Source organism: Nomascus leucogenys, chromosome 2 (genome assembly GCF_006542625.1).
Source record: "Nomascus leucogenys isolate Asia chromosome 2, Asia_NLE_v1, whole genome shotgun sequence".
Classification (NCBI taxonomy): Eukaryota; Metazoa; Chordata; class Mammalia; order Primates; family Hylobatidae; genus Nomascus; species Nomascus leucogenys.
The window spans coordinates 118571102-118589066 of record NC_044382.1 but is presented as its reverse complement, the minus strand read 5'-3'; the positions used below and the strand labels follow the sequence as shown (position 1 = coordinate 118589066).

At 35.2% G+C, this 17965-nt stretch overlaps 1 protein-coding gene across 1 annotated transcript in view; it reads left to right on the top strand.

Annotated features, from left to right (window-relative positions):
* Positions 1-17965, top strand: part of TMEM232 (transmembrane protein 232) — a gene marked incomplete at its 5' end in the record, with an annotated part of 254920 nt that overhangs the window by 81744 nt on the left and 155211 nt on the right. Inside the window, one exon of the mRNA XM_030822062.1 lies at positions 15102-15280. Coding sequence (XP_030677922.1) covers positions 15102-15280 — 179 coding nt within the window. The remainder of the gene's footprint in view (positions 1-15101; positions 15281-17965) is intronic.

Below are 17965 nucleotides of genomic sequence, written 5' to 3'. Positions count from 1 at the left end.
TTTCCTTGATAATTAGTGATATTGAGCATATTTTCATATACCATTTGGCTACTTCTGTGTTTCTTTGGAGAAATGTCTATTTAAGTCCTTTGCCCATTTTGTAATCAAGTTATTAGTTTTATTTTACTATTGAGTTTTAAGAGTTTCTTATTTTCAAGATTAATGTTTCAACATATAGATGTCTGCAAATATATTCCCCCATTCTGTAAGATGTCATTTTACTCTGTTGATTTTTTCTTTTGTTGTACAGAAACTTTTTATTTGATGTGGTTCCACTTGAACTTATTTTTGTTTTTGTTGCCTGTGCTTTTGGTGTTGTTTCCGTAAAATCATTGCTAAAACCAATTTTAAGAGTATTTTCCCCATATTTTCTTCTATGAGTTTTAGTTTCAGGTCTTCTCTTCGTCTCTAATCAATTTTGAGTTGATTTTTGTGTATGGTATAAGGGTCTAATTTTATTATTTATATATGGATATCCAATTTTCCCAACACCATTTGTTGAAGAGACTATCCTTTTCCCATTATATATTCATGGCATTCATGTAGAATATCAGTTGGCCGTATATGTGTGGATTTATTTCTGGGATCTCTATTCTGTTCCATTAGTCTATGTATCAGTCTTTAGGCTAATACTGTTTTAATTTATGTAGCCTTGAAGTATATTTTGAAATCAGTAAATGTGATGCCTTTGACTTTGTTCTTTTTCAAGATTGTTTTGGCTAGTAGGGATCTTTTTAGGCCATTGAAATATTTGAGTTTCTTTTTCTATTTCTGTCTAAAATGCCATTGAGATTTTGATGGAGACAGCATTGAATTTGTAGATTACGTTAGGTAGTGTAAACATTTAAAAAATGTTAAGTATTTCAATCTAGGAACAAAGGATGTCTTTCATTTGTGTCTCATTTAAGTTTTTAAACAATGTTTTGTGGCTTTTAATGCAGAAGTCTAACTAATTTGCTTAAATTTATTCCTAAATATTTTATTCTTTTTGTTGCTATCATAAATGTAATGTTTTACTAATTTCCTTTTTATATAGTTTGTTATTAGTATATAGAAACAAATAATTTTTGTCTGTTGATTTTGTACCATTCAAGTTTACTAAATTAGTTTAGTTTATTGGTTTTAACACACTTGATTTCGTGGAGTCTTTAGGATTTTCTTCATGTAAGATTATATCATCTGCAAACAGAGGTACTTTTACATCTTCATGTCTTATTTGGATGCATTTTATTTGTTTATCTTGCCTAATTGCTCTGGCTAGCACTTTCATCACTCTGTTAAATAGACATCACCAGAGTAGACAACCTTGGCTTGTTCCTGGTCCACGTAGTGAGCTCCAGGTTAGTGAACATAGTACCCAATAATTAGTGTTTCAGCCACTGCCCCTTCCCCTCATTTCGACCTCTAGTAGTCCCAGTGTCTATTATTGCCATCTTTATGTCCATGTGTACTCAATGTTTAGCTCCCCCTTATAAGTGAGAACATGTGGTATTTGGTTTTCTGTTCCTGTATGTATTTGCTTAGGATAATGGTTTCCAGTTGCATACATGTTGCTATAAAGGATATTATTTCATTCTTTTTATGGCCGTGTAGTATGCCATGGTGTATATGTACCATATTTTCTTTATCCAGTTCACTGTTGATGGACATCTAGGTTGATTCCATGTCTTTGCTATTATGAATAGTGCTACAATGAATGTACAAGTGCATGTTGTCTTTTTGGTAATTTATTTTTTTCTGGGTATATACACAGTAATGAGATTGCTGAGTTGAATCATAGTTCTGTTTTAAGAACTTTGAGAAATCTCCAAACTGGTTTCCCCTGTGGCTGAACTAATTTTCATTCCCACCAATAGTGTATAAGCATTCCCTTTTCTCTGCAACTTTTGCCAGAATCTGTTGTTTTTTGATTTTTAAATAACAGTCACTCTGTTTGGTGTGAGATGGTATCTCACTGTAGTTTTAATTTGCATTTCTCTAATGACTAGAGATGTTGGACTATTTTATATGCTTTTTGGATGCATGTATGTCTTCTTTTGAGAAGTGTCTGTTCATGTCTTTGCCCATTTTTTTTAATGGAGTTGTTTTGTTTTTCTTTGTTAATTTAAGTTCCTTATAGATTCTGGATATTAGACGTTTGTTGGATGGATAATTTGCAAATATTTTCTCTCATTTTGCAGGTTGTCTCTTTACTCTGTTGATGGTTCCTTTGACTGTGCAGAAGCTCTTTAATTAGTTCCCACTTGTCAATTTTTGGTTTTGTTTTAATTGCTATTGGTGTCTTCATCATGAATTTTTTCTCAGAGCCTATGTCAAGAATGGCATTTCTTAGGTTTTCTTCTAGGATTTTTATAGTTTGTAGTCTCACATTTAAGTCTTTAATTAAGTCTGAGTTAATTTTTGTATATAGTTTAAGGAAAGGGTCTCAGTTTCAGTCTTCTGCCTATAGCCAGTAAGTTATCCCAGCACCACTTACTGAATAGGGAGTACTTTCCCACTTCTTGTTATTGTTGACTTTGTCAAAGATCAGATAGTTGTAAGTATTTGGCTTCATTTCTCGGTTCTCTGTACTGTTCCACTGATCTGTGTGTCTGTTTTTGTACTAGTACCATGCTGTTTTGGCTACTGTAGCCTTGTTGTATAGCTTGAAGTTGGTTAATTTAATGCCTCTGGCTTTGTTCTCTTTGCTTAGGATTGCTTTGGCAATTTGGGCTATTTTTCAATTTCATATGAATTTTAGAATTGTGTTTTTTTCTACTTCTGTAAAAAATAATACTGGTAGTTTGGTAAGAATTGTTTTGACTCTGTATATTGCTTTGGGCAGTATAGCCATTTTAAGATATTAATTCTTCTATCCATGAGCATAGAATGTTTTTCCATTTGTTTATATCATCTCTGACTTCTTTCAGCAGTGTTTTATAGTTCTCCTTATAGAGATCTAACCACCTCCTTGGTTAGATCTATTCCTAGGTATTTTATTTCTTTGTGGCTATTGTAAATGGGATTGCATTCTTGATTTGGCTTTCATCCACTATTAGTTGGTAGTTTCATTCCACTGTGGTTGAAAAATATTTAGCATAGTTTCGATCTTCCTGAATTTGTGAGGACTTTCATTGTGACCTATTAAGTGATCTGTTCTGGAGAATTTCTTATGTGTACTTGAAAAAAAATTATCCTGTTTGGGGTTATGTGATTTGTATACGCCTTTTAGGTCTATTTAGTCTTCAGTATTGTGCAAGTTGGCTGTTTCTTCATTAATTTTCTGTCTGGTTGTCATCCTTATTATTGAAATTTCCTACTATTATTGTATTGCTGTATTTCTCCCTTTAGTTCTGTCAATGTTTGCCTCATATATAGTCATGCATTGCTTAAGAATAAGGATATGTTCTTAAAAATGCATCATTAGGCAATTTCACCATTATGCAAGCATAATAGAGTATACTTACACACACGTAGATGGTATAGCCTACTAAATACCTAGGGTACATGGTATAGCCTATTGCTCCTAGGCTACAAACATATACAGTATGTTAATGTACTGAATACTATAGGCAATTGCAACACAATGCTAACTGTATGTGCATCTAAACATAGAAAAGGTAATGCATTGCACTACAACATTACAACAGCTAAATGTCACCAGCTAATATAATTTTTTTCAGCTCTATCCACTATAATCTTATGGGACAACTGTCATATATGCAGTCTGTTGTTGACTGAAACACTTATGTGGCAAATGTCAGTATTTAGGTGCTCTAATCTTGGTTGCATATATATTTATAATTGTTACATCTTTCTGGTGGATTGATCCTTTTATATTACATAATATTTTTCTTAGTCTATTGTGACCGGTTTTTGACTTAAAGCCTATTTTTTTTTTCTATATACGTATAGCCACTCCGGCTTCTTTTCATTATCATTTGCATGGAATGTCTTTTCCATGCCTTACTTTCAGCCTTTGTGTATCCTTAAATATAAAGTGACCCCCTTATAGATACCTCATATTTGGGTCCTATTTTTTTATCCACTTAGCCACGTTATGTCTTTTGATTGGGAAGTTTAATTAATCTACATTTAAAGTAATTATTGATATATAAGGATTTATTATTGCCATTTTGTTACGTGTTTTATTTTTGTCTCTCTTTTCCTGCTCTGTCTTCTTGTGTGTGTGTGTGTATGTGTTTGTGTTTGTTATTGGCATGCCTTGATTCCTTTCTCTTTTTCTTTTGTGTAACTTCTATAGGTATTTCCTTTGAGATTAATATGGGTCTTACCTAAAATACAACAATCTATTTTGTGTTGAAAACAACATGAATCTTATACAAAGCTCTACACTTCTCAAAGCTCTAATAAACATTTTATGCTTATGATGTCACAGTTAACATCTATTTATATTATATATACATTAACATATTTTTAAATTGATTTACTTACCATTGTGACACTAATATAGTATTATTTGTCTATAAATTTACCTTTACCAATGAGTTTTATATTTTCTTATGCTATCATATTGTAGTTTAGCATCCCTTTTTTTCAAGTTGAAGAACTCCCTTTAGGATTTGTTGTAAGGCAATTCTAGTTATAACGTGTTCCCTCCACTTTTGTTTGTCTGAGAAAGTATTTCTCTTTTTTTTCTTTCTAAACTGCAGTTTTCCGGGTATAGTATCTTCCTGGCAGATTTTTTTTTCTTTCATCCCTTTGAACATATCATCTTATTCTGTTCTGGCAGGCAAAATTTCTGCTAAAAAAAAATCTTTGGGTAGTCTTACAATCATCCCCTTGACATGACAAGTTGTTTTTCTTTTGCTGCTTTCAAAATCACCTCCTATACTTTTGATATATTGAATATAATGTGTCCCAGTGTGAATTTCTTTGGGTTAATTTTATTTAAGATCTTTTGGGCCTCCTGGATCTGGATGTACATTTTTCTTCCTAGATTTGCGAAGTTTCCAGCCAATTGTGTTTTCTAAATTGTATAGCACTGTGCAAATGGTAGGGGTTATGGCACAAGGGTGTTTCTGCTTTTACTACTGGTTTTAGTGTGGCTAGATTTACACACTAAATCTAAGCCCTTCTACTAGTTTCTGGATTTTTCATAATGAGAATTGATCCATTTGTTCCTATTGAATTGATGTTTCCATGATAGAAAAGAGAGTCCAGTGTTTTCTATTATGCCATCTTGCCGATGTCACGAGAATTTTTTCACTTTTTAAAGAGATCCCTTCTAATCAGTGGTTACTGAGTAGAAGAATTAATAAAAGTTCTCAAATGGGATGAAGTAGGAGATATTTAGGTAAGAAGAGGAAGAGAAATAACACCAATACAGTTTCAAGAAAGGCAGTTATAGGTGAATAAATGTTCACTGGACTAGATTTGGTGTCACCAATTTTGGATGTCAGCAATTTTGGATGAGTCACAGCTCAGTTTTAGGTCACTTAAGGCAACTTGTTATATCTCTCGGAATCTTAGTTTCTTCAAGATTATGGGTTTTAAGAAGTTTTTGCATTTAACATAATGTAGTTATAAAGGTAAAATATTCATATTCTTTTTTACAATTTCCAAGAACATTTTTGTTATTTTCTTCTTTATTTATTTGTTGCCCCTGGAATACAGAAATCTGTGAGAATTATCTACTTATAATTATTATTCCATCTCTTGGTAGTATAAATTTAGCTTAGTGAAATTTAAAATAAATCCAAAAGTCAGAAGTCTGATATTCCTCTAGTTTATTTATTAGAAGCACAATTATTATTGAAAAGAGAATCAACCACTTTTATCCTTGGTTTCCAGTTAGAATTCTGGAAGTTAATTATTTTTATATGTTTTTGTAATTTCATTTTTTTAATTTTTAATTTTAATTTTTTAACTTCTATTTTAAGTTCAGAGATACAAGTGCAGCTTTGTTACATAGGTAAACTTGTGTCATGGGGATTGGTTGTACAGATTATTTTGTTACGCAGGTCACTATCACTAAGCCTAGTACCCATTAGTTATGTATCCTGATCTTCTCCCTCCTCCCACCCTCCACCCTCCAAAAAGGCCGCAGTGTATGTTGTTCCTTTCTGTGTCTCCATGTGTTCTCATCATTTAGCTCCCACTTATAAGTAAGAACATGCAGTATTTGGTTTTCTGTTCTTGTATTAGTTTCTAAGGATAATTGCCTTAAGCTCCACCCATGTCCCTGCAAAAGACATGATCTCATTATTTTTTATGGCTGCATAGTATTCCATGGCATGTGTGTACCACATTTTCTTTATCCAGTCTACTATTCATAAGCATTTAGGTTGATTATATGTCTTTGCTACTGTGAATGGTGCTGCAGTGAATATACACATGCATGTGTCTTCATAATAAAATGATTTATAGTCCTTTGGGTATATACCCAGTAATGAGATTGCTGGGTAGAATGGTATTTCTGTCCTTAGGTCTTTGAGGAATTGCCACACTGTCTTCCACAATAGCTGAACTAATTTACTCCCACCAACAGTGTATAAGCATTTCTTTTCCTCCACAACTTCACCAGCACCTGTTATTTTTTTACTTTTAACAATTGCCATTCTGACTGTTGTGAGATGGTATCTCATTGTGGTTTTGATTTGCATTTCTGTACTGATCAGTAATGTTGAGCTTTTTTAAAATATGATTGTTAGACACATGTATGTCTTCTTTTGAGATGTGTCTGTTCATATCTTTTACCTACTTTTCATGGGATTTTTTTTCTTGTAAATTTGTTTAATTTTCTTATAGATGCTGCATGTTAGATATTTGTCAGGTACATAATGTGCAAAAATTTTCTCCCATTCCCTAGATTGTCTACACTGTTCATAGTCTCTTTTGCTGTGCAGTAGCCTTTTAATTTAGTTATATTCCATTTGTCAAGTTTTGCTTTGTTGCAATGCTTTTGGTATCTTCGTCATGACTTATTTGCTTGTGTGTGTGTCCTGGATAGTATTGCCTATGTTGTCTCCCAGGATTTTCATAGTTTTGGGTCTTACAGTTAAGTTTTTAATTGATATTGAGTGAATTTTTGTGCATAGTGTTAGGAAGGGGTCCAGTTTCAATCTCCTACATGTGGCTAGCCAGTTATCTCAGCACCATTTATTGAATAGGAAATCCTTTCCCCAGTGTTTGTTTTTGTTAGGTTTACTGAAGATAAGATAATTGTAGGTGTGTGGTCTTATTTCTGGGTTCTCTATTCTGTTCCATTGGTCTATGTATCTGTTTTTGTATCAGTATTATGCTGTTTTGGCTAATGTAGCCCTGTAGTATAGTTTGAAGTCAGGTAGCATAATGCCTCCAGCTTTGTTCTTTTTGCTTAGAATTGCCTTGGTTATTCAGGCTTTTTTTGTTGTTATTCCATATAGATTTTCAGTATTTTCTGGTTCTGTCAAGAACGTCAGTGATAGTTTAATAGGAATAGCACTGAATCTATAAACTGCTTTAGGCAGTATGGCCATTTTAACAATATTGATTCTTCTTATCTATAAGCATGGAATGTTTTTCCATTTGTTTGTGTTGTCTTTGATTTCTTTGAGCAGTGGTTTGTAGTTCTCCTTGTAGAGATCTTTCACTGCCATAGTTAGCTGTATTCCTTGGTATTTCATTCTTTTTGTGACACTTGTGAATGGGAGTTCATTCCAAATTTGGCCTTAGGCTGGACCGCTTTTGGTGTATAGGAATGCTAACAATTTTTGCACATTGATTTTGCATGCCGAGACTTTGCTGAAGTTGTTAATCAGCTTACGAAGCTTTTGGGCTAAGACTATGGGGTTTTCTAAAAGTAGGATTATGCCATCTGCAAACAGAGATAGTTTGACTTCCTCTATTCCTATTTAGATGGCCTGCAAGGTGCTACGGAAGTGAAGTCTGCAGACCATCACTGCTTGGCCCCCTGGATTCAGCCTCTTTCCTAGGAGTATGTACAGGGACCTAACCTCCTGCTTTGCTGGAGTTGCGGCTACTTTTGCCAGGAAGCCCAGAAAGCAAGAATATCTAAGCTCCCGGGTCCCCTTGTACGCCTGAGCAGCTGCTTTGCTGAAACTCTACATAACCCTGTGTCAGACTGCAGGCCCTGGTGGAGTGGATTCATGATGTATCTCCTGACCTGAGAGTTGCAAAGATCTGTGGGAGAAGCATGGTTTCCCATGGTCACACATTCAGTCACTGCTTCTCTGAGTGGGGGAGGTTTGCTTGGCTCCATGTTGCTCCTGGGTTGGCCACCATTCTTCTGCCTTGCTTTTCTCCATTCTCCATGGGTTGAGTTGTTTTTTGATTAGTCTCAACTGTAGTACCTGAATGTTTCACTTGAAGGTGCTGTATTTATTCACCCCTTCCTTTTCTCTCCACAAGAGCCACACACCTTAGCTGCTTCTAGTCGGCCATCTTGGCCACAATAATTATTTTTAATTAATACATTTTCATAATTGACAATTAGAAAAGATCATGAAATTTCAAGTTAAGCAAATTCCACTCAGTGTCTTCATTATTCATCTACATTTTGGCATCCTATTTGTTATTGTGTTTCAATCGACTACCACATTCTAATAAAAGAATCAGCTGACTTTTAAAGTTTGGTTTTCCATATTACCTACAACAAAATATGGGCATATAATACCTCAGTTCTCTTCAGTTTATTCTGTTGAATATTTGTTTAATATATGTAATGATCAAATATGATGATATATGCAAAATAACAATTTCACTAATATATATTATGTACATATATAGTGATATATATATCATCATTATCATTATTTGTATTGCTATAGTATAACAATATTCTGAAATAGTGTCCTAGAATTCTTTGTATCCTACTATCCAAAAGTATATTCCTATTTTTTCCAGCCCTACCTCTATTGTTGTCTCCTCTGAAGTTCAAGAGTCCTCATGACTACCCTCTCTTTTGAAACCAGCTGCAAGTTTGGGAGTCTCCAGAACCACCCTCCCTTCTAACACCAACTGCAATTCTGGAGATCCCTAAGACATCACTCATGTTTGATAATTTGCTAGAAGGACTCACAGAATTCAGCAAGGTCATTTTACTCAGGGTTATGGTTTATTACTGTGAAAGGATATAAATTAAAATCAGCCAAAGGAAGAGGTACATAGAGCAGAGTCCAGGAGAGACTCAAGTACAGAGCTTCCCATTATCCTCTTCCAGAGAAGTTGTGTGAAGAACATTTACTTCTAGCAATGACGTGTGACAATATACATAGAGTATGGTCAACTATGGAAGTTCACCCAAGCTTTGCAATTTACAATTTTTGGGGGGGCTTGGTCACATACACTTGGTTAACTGCCTGCAGCATGGCTGTCTCCAGTATCTGGCCCCACCAATGTTCAAGCTGATACAATGTGGCCCAAGCCACTCCATCATGAATCAAATTTTATAGCATAAACTATTTAACATACCCAAAGACCCCAGGTAAATAATGTCATTTTTATTAGTCAGGACATTCCAAAGCCTATGAGATTACCGCCCAGAGGCAAGGACAAAGGCCAACCCTCTCTTTGAGCATGGTTAATTCTTTAGTGCACCTTTTCCAAGTCCAAACTATCATCACTTTGCTTTTAGATTACTTCAAAAAGTTAAATGTCTTCCTGCTTCCCTCTTACATTCCATAGAGTCCATTTTCTACCAAGAAGCGAAAAGGTAAAATGTGACAGTTCCTTTTCTCATTTAAAAAGCTATAATACAAAGTAGCAGACATATAGGATGAACAAGTCTAGAGAGCTAATGTAGAACATGAAGCTTATAGGTAATAAAATTGTATCCAGGGAAAATGTACCTTTTACTAGTATTCCATTGAGAGAGGAATGAGTTGTTGACTAATATTTAACAAGCATCTTATGAATTTGAATTAGTAAAAAAAATGCCATGATAGTTATTTGTTATACTAAGAATAAAATCTAAACTCTTTTTCATGGCCCACAAATTGGCTGTGATCATTCCGAGTGTACCTAAGTAAAGGTCATACCTACCTGACATAGTCTTGTCCCATGACCCTCAGGTGTCTTGTAATACGTTCATTCTGTATTTTCTCCTGTTTCTCTAAACTAGCAAGCTATTCTAGGTTCAAAGCCTTTGCATTTTTCATCCTCCACTCTTAGAAATACTTTTCCCTTGTTCCTTCAATGATTAACTCTTTTCCATCGGCTAGATCTTAGCTTGAATATCACCTCTTCATGGAAGTTTTGCTCTCATTCTGTCTACAGTAGTTTTCTCCTTCTAGTCATTGTTGGTCATATTACCATCTTCTATTATTCTCATAACATTCATAATAAACTGATACTGTTATATTTACTTTCTTTATATCTGTCTCAGTCCATTGGAATTAAGTATAGCAAGAGAAGCAGTTTGTCTTTTTCTTTAGTACAGAGAACAGTGGCTGGCATCTAACATTCACTCAGTACATATTAGTTAAATGCATGGTTGGCTGACTGGTTCTTGTCCAACCATTAGTTTCTTGGCATTGATCTAGTTCCTTCAACTCTACATAGCATTGCATAACATCAGTGTTTTGAACCACATTCTACATTTGAATTACCTTTAAGTGGCACATTTGATTTTGTAATGTCATATTATATTTGACAGAATTGCAAACGCTATACTTATTTACATTGGTTCATATAAGTAATAAATTCATATTTTTGAATTTATTAAGAACTTGTTTTGATTTGGCTTTTTTATATCTTAGGATACTGTCTGCTTAGCTGCAGACACAGACATATTTTCTCTCAGTATATTTAAAGTGACATCTTTGATAGCTGCCACAGGGTCACTCAAAGCAGAACAGAAGAGTGCCTTATGCTACAGCTTGATCCCTTGTTGAAACATTTCATAGCAGGCATGCTTCTCAGCAAATGTCTAGATGTGCAAATTAGAATGTGGTCTACTTTTTATGACAGTTGTAACACATACCATCTGTCTTTATAAGGTTTTTTTTCTTCATTAACTGTCAGTCAATTGGATGTAATAAATTCTCCCTGTGAATAGTATTCATCAGCAGCACTTCAGTTGAGTTTAAATCAACAGGTGAACAGCTTGCTTTTAAAAATATGAGTGGAATTTAAAAGGAATTGTGACTTTCTAAAACATAACTATCAGAATATATTTTATGGTTTATCATTGATCTTGTGGATTCTAAAACCAAAGCGTATTCATTTTGATAATTCAACTATTGTAGTTTTATAAAATATTGACCTTCAATAAGTAATAATTTAAAATATATAGAGGAAAGTGGTTTGTATGTATTTTTGTCAATCATTTGTGTTAATGTTGAGAGTCTGTAAGTAAATGTAGAAATTAGTTAAAATTCACTATATGTTTTATTTATAATACTGTTCAAAAACTTCTTTTTTCTCAGAGGCTCATGATCCAGAATTATTAACTAAAAAATTAATGTGTTTTCTTACTTATATTGACTTCAAGCTAATGACCCACAAATCAACAATCAGTCTTGCTATATTACTTGCATTCTAGCCATATTTTTACAACAAACTACAGGACATTGAACATTACAGTCTCCCTTCCCATGCCACATTTTCCAAATAATATTTATCTTCTTTTTCTTAAAAGTGATTCTTCTATACACTCTTCTCCTTTCTTCAAGCGGTTTTATTATTGTTTCAGTCTCCTGAGCTTAAAAATATACTTCTCCTTTCCCCTTTATTTCTGCCTCCTTCCCCATAGCTAAGAAGTCCAATTAGATCTTCTCCACAGTGTCTTAAGTTTCTGCCCCTTCCTTGCCAATCTCCTGCTGCCCATTGCAGTAAAGACCTAGATTACCTCATAAAACTCCTATATTGGTTTCTCAGTTTATTGCTTGAATAAACATGACATTGCATCAAGCAGATATAACATTACTCCCTTCCTCAAACATCTACCATTTAATCTGATCCCCTTTATCTTTAGCTAGCTTTGGTACCTTACCTATTTTTTTTTTCAATCATAGCTCACTGTAGCCTCAAACTCTGTGGCTGAAGTGATCTTCCCAACACAGCCTCCTGAGTACCTGGGACTACAGATGTGCACCACTATGCCCAGCTAATTAAAAAAAAAAAACTATAGAGATAGGGTCTCGGTATTTTGCTCAAGCTAGTCTTGATCTCCTGGCCTGCCTCAAGCAATCCTCCTGCCTCAGCCTCTCCAAGTGCTGGGATTACAAATGTGAGCCACCATGGCTGGCCTCTTATTTATTTTTAGTATAAACTGTCCACCTTAGCTTCATTTGAGATTCTTACTATCATCTCTTCCCTTCTCTGTCTGTGTAACTACCTCACTACTGGGGGCCATATTCCTGAACTAAATGTCTTGATTTGCTGTGGACTTTCCCGGTTTTGTCCTTGAAAGCTTGTGTTCCAAGAAACCCTTCAGCCCCAGGCAAAGGGACATAGTTGTTCTCTCTACCTACTTCCCTAATTCAGTTAACAGATTTTTATAAATTAGATCTACTATGTTGTAGGCACTTTGTTGTAGGCACTTTGCTAAATGCTAGGAATATCTGAGCGAATAAAAGATATTCTGTCTTCTCCAGTAGTTTAGAATCCATAGGTGAGATATGCAATTACAATATGATACAACACATTAGGCACAAGGGCACCTAGCTAGCCATGGAGATTCAGAGAAGGATTCCTAGTAGAAAGAATGCAGGAGAATCCATAGAAGCCAGGTGTAGTGTGGAGTTAATTTTGGACAGGATAACTACTGGTTAAGTGAAAAGTTTACACAAGAGCTAGAAGATTAAATGAGATGTGTATTCTAGAACTTCAAGTAGTTTTGTCTGTTTGTAGTGTATTAGCAGGAGGGGTGGGAATAAAGGAGTGGTGATAGATGTGTTCCAAAATGATGTCATATTAGAAAGACAGACAGTAATTGCCTGGCCATGCGATTTGGAATTTACACAGGGACAAATGGCAATCCTTGGCTGAGTTGTGAGTAGAGAAGTAACATAATGAGATTTAGAAAGGTCATTTTCCACAACGTGGATTAGTAATGGTGAAGCAGTAAATAATAAGACAGGAAGATGAAAGAACTAGGAAGCTATTACAGTATTTATTCTCAGAGCTAACCTTTTTTCAGATATCCTTCTATTTGAAATACTCCCCCAATATCTTCCTCTGCACTTTTCCCAAATTTACCTATTGGACAAGTCTTGTAGACTTATACTTTCTCCAGTCCTTTCCTTACTCTTCTAGCCCTCATTGATTTCTTGCTTTTGTGACTGTTATATCAATGACGATCATCTTTTCATTCAACAGTTACCCTCTAATTTCTCTTACAAATTATTCTCATGTCCCAGACTTGCCAATTACTTGAAGATACAGATTATCTTTTTCTCACCTTAGTCAAGACTATTCACAAAGAAAATGGTTTAAAAAAAACCCAAAACCTTAAATTTGGGCTTTTTTATTATAGTCCAAACGTTCAGTCCAAAAATATTAATGCCATTCATTCAAAAAACTTGTTTTATATTTTATGTTATTTCAAATATTGTGATGTGTCAATTTTAATTAGTAAAGTTCCTATAAGGAGAAAATGACATTTCAAAAATAATTGGCTGCTTAACTGTAGCTTCCTACTCCCAGCTTATACTTTCTCTCCTAAAGTTCCAATAATAGAAAAGGTAGATGATACCTTAAAATTGGAAACTGGATATATGCCTTCCTCCTATTACTTGTAAAACATGTACATACTTTCTCTTCTGTCTCCTCTTTCTTTCAAACTCTTTCTTTCCTATGAATGGAATGGAAGGTCATGACTAGAAAGAAAAGTACTTGTGTAAATTGGAGAGACTGTGCTGCATGGGACAGGATTAGACCAGCATTTACCTGCTCTATCATTTATTCAACAGCTGTCTGATGCCAGGGAGCTTTCTAAGCAAGTTCAAGTTTATATGTTCCCTTTTATTATTCTAAGTATATATAATAACATCTACATAGCAGGATTGTAGTGAGAACTAAAATTGGACCACATAGTTGGTACCCCCTGTGTACTAGCTATAATAATAATGATGATTATTATTAACCTGCATTATGAAAACTAGATTCATTTGGAAAAGTTGAGGATTGTGACTTTTCAGGTTGTGCTTCTATCTGTATTCAAGCAGGGCAATAATCATCAATGGACTGTCACCAGGGTTTTGGAGAAAAGTGCAATATGGAAGTTAAAGGGCTTTAAAACTCTTCCAGTTCCCTTTCTGAACCATTTCCTCTTCTTATTCTTCTTATCTGCTTCACATATTCAATATTTTCATGTTGGTTTTTGGCTAAATTCATCTCTTCTATGATAAATGTATTATTTTATTCCCCAAATTTATTTCTCCCACATTTACCTAAATTGGAATTCTTTCTTCCTATTACTGCATAGCAATATACAATATCTAGGTAAAAAATAGTTACTATAAAGAGTAAATAGAAATGTCTTTCTCCTTTCTCTAAGGAAAATACATATTTTGAAAGTGGAACCTGATAACGTATATAAATTGCTAATTGCTATATAAGTTCTAGAAGAGGAGTGTCTTAGAGTTTTTAAATCTCTGTTTTCATTACTTTTTCCTATATTTCAATTGATTTATTTCACCATTATTAAAATGAATTTTTCAGCTTATAACAGTACTTTTTGTATGCTTTTCACATGATTGGAACGTTTTCTTATTGGTTCAAATACCGTGTTTCATAATGTTTGACTTTTTTAATAACAGAAAGTATTTTTCTGGTTTCTCTACTTTATTATAAAAATTCACCATGGTGGTCTGTGTTCATATTCCTTTGAACAGATTCCTCTTTACTTGAATTCTAAGAATTTGTTTTGTGTATGTAGTTTACAGTTTACCCCTTTAACTTTTAAATTTATGAAGTATACCAGTTAGGTGCAGTTTTTCTTTTCATGTGGTTAGAAATTTTAAAATGATCTGTGATCTGTTTTAAATGTAAAGGAGAGAAAGCAGTGAAGGGTCAGAAATTTCCACAGCTTAGAATTTCAGACTTTAGAATATTATTAGGAATTATGGTAAAATTGGTTTATTCTTTTTCACACAATCATACTTTAGCAAGGTGAATAAAATGATAATTCCCAAAGACTTTTTCTTTTTAAACAGGTGATCAAGTAATCTGGACTGGTTACTATGGCTTAGTGTATAACCTGGTGAAAATTTCATGGGAACTTCAAGGAGATGAAGAACAGGATGGACTGAGAAACATGATATGGCAAACACTGCAGAAGACAAAGGATTACGAGGAAGATGTACGAATCCAAAATGCAATCAATATAGCTCAGGTAAGGTAAAACACTGGGCAATAAATATGTACATCTATCATTAGGAAGCATGGTTGTCATTTCTCTCCATGGTAAAAGGAATGTCTACATTCAGTGAGTATTAGCGACTTACAGTTGAGAATAATATTTTTGAAACTTAACACTGATCGATTTTTGATTAAAGATAAGAGAGTTGAGCTCTAGATGGTAGTGTAAAGGCCTCCAAAAGTCTGTAATAGAAACAGAATTAAATTCATTTAACACATCTAGGGAAAAGTACACCTCAGTAAGGGGTGATTCCACCATAGAACTCTAACTTGGTGGGAAATTCTGATAGACATGTTAGGTACACTAGATTGAAGTAGCATGTTAAGGCATGATTCTTTTTCTCTTTTCTTGATGAAGCCATTTAGAAAGTAATGGAAGTTTTAAGGAGCATAACACAATCCTCTAATTTGAGGGCTATGTTAGGACGAGCTGTGAAAGAGCTGCGTAGGGGCACTTTCACTACCTCATAGCAAGGGCTGCCAAAAGAGTCAGGCTGTGGTTAAGATTCAAATAGGAGGGGCAAGGGGCGTTTTTATGATGTAGCTTTTTATGATGTTAGGAATCCAGAGACCTGTTCTCTCACTTGAGCATTTCCTCCCTTGTCTAGTTCAGTGACCAGAAATACCAGGAAGAAGGCTGAACACAGCCATATCATGACACTGGACTAGAGAAAGGGTAAAGGTGGTCTTAACTTCAGTGATTTCAACACACATAGAAAATAAATAGGTAAAAGTAAAAGTTCCTTTGTTGGGTTACACACTAGCTCCAAGACTCTTCCCTCTCCTCTCAGCCTGCTTGACTACTATATTTGTAAATCAACCTGTATCTCCTAGCCTTCTAAATTATAATTTAGAAGCTTAAAGGGCAACCTGTAGTTAGTGAGAGGACACAAGAACATTCTATTTTTATAGTTTGGGTAATAACACATTAAACAACTACCATATTTTCTGTTTTTTTCAATGCTGTATCCCAATAAGCACAATAAGTGCTCAATAAATATATGTAGAATGAACAGTCTAAATGGGTTCCCTTTAAATATTAAAGTACATGCTACAACCATGTTTAATAATTAAATTTAATATTGATTAAATTAATGGTAAAATTATTTTTAAGATAAAAATAAAAATAATTTTATTATTAAAAATAACAAAATTAAAGAGTAACATCTGCAATTCTTTGGAAATTAAACATGCCTTGATAAATGATATGGTTTGGCTGTGTCCCCACCCAATCTTATCTTGAATTGTAGTTCCCATAATCCCCACGTGCTATGGAAGGTACCTGGTGGGAGTTAATTGAATCATGGGAGTGAGTTTTTTCCCATGTTGTTCTCATAATAGTAAATAAGTCTCATGAGATCTGATGGTTTTATAAAGACAGTTTCCCTGCACATGCTCTCTTGCCTGCTGCCATGTAAAACATGCATTTTCTCCTCCTTCACCTTCCACCATGATTTTGTGGCCTCTCTAGCCATGTGGAAATGTGAGTCCATTAAACCTCTTTTTCTTTATAAATTACCCAGTCTTGGGTATTTCTTCATAGCAGTATGAAAATGGACTGATACAGTAAATTGGTATTGGTAGAGTGGGGTGCTGCTATAAAGATACCTGAAAATGTGGATACAACTTTGGAACTGAATAACAGGAGGAAGTTGGAACAGTCTGAAGAGCTCTGAAGAAGATAGAAAATTGTGGGAAAGTTTGGAACTTCTAGAGATGTGTTGAATGGCTTTCACCAAAATGCTGATAGTGATGTGGACAATGAAGTCCAGACTGAGGTGGTCTCAGATGAAGATGAGGAAATTGTTGGGAACTGGAGTAAAGGTCACTCTTGCTATGCAAAGAGACTGGTAGCATTTTGCCCCTGCTCTAGAGATCTGTGGAACTTTGAACTTGAGAGAGATAATTTATGGCATCTGGCAGAAGAAAATTCTAAGTGACAAAATCTTCAAGAGGAAGCAGAGCATAAAAGTTTGAAAAATTTGCAGGCTGCATGCCGTTTTTTGGGAAGGAATTCAAGCCTGCAGCAGAAATTTGCATAAGTAACAAGGAGCCAAATGCCAATGACCAAGACAAAAGGGAAAATGTGTCCAGGACATGTCAGAGACATTCCCAGCAGCTCCTCCCATCACAGTCCTGGAGGCCTAGGAGGGAAAAATGGTTTCCTGGGCTGGGTCCAGGGCCCCCCTGCTTGGTGCCCTGCATCCCAGCCACTCTAGCCATGGCTAAAAGGGGCCAATGTACAGCTCAGGATATGGCTTCAGAGGTTGCAAGCCCCAAGCCTTGGCAGCTTTCACGTGGTATTGGTCCTGCAGGTATGCAGAAAACAAGAATTGAGGTTTGAGAACCTCTGTCTAGATTTCAGAAGATGTATGGAAATGTCTGGATGTCCAGAAAAAAGTTTGCTTCAGGGGCAGAGCCCTCATGGAGGACCTCTGCTAGGGCAGTGTGAAAGGGAAATGTGGGGCTGGAGTCCCTGCACAGAGTCCCTACTGGGGCACTGCCTAGTGGAGTTGTGAGACGTGGGCCACCATCCAATAGACCCCAGAATGGTAGACCCACCGACAGCTTGCATTCAGTGCCAGCCCATGAAAGCAGAGAGGGGTGGAGCTGTCCCCTGCAAAGCCACAGGGGACTGGGCTTCCCCAGGCTGTGGGAG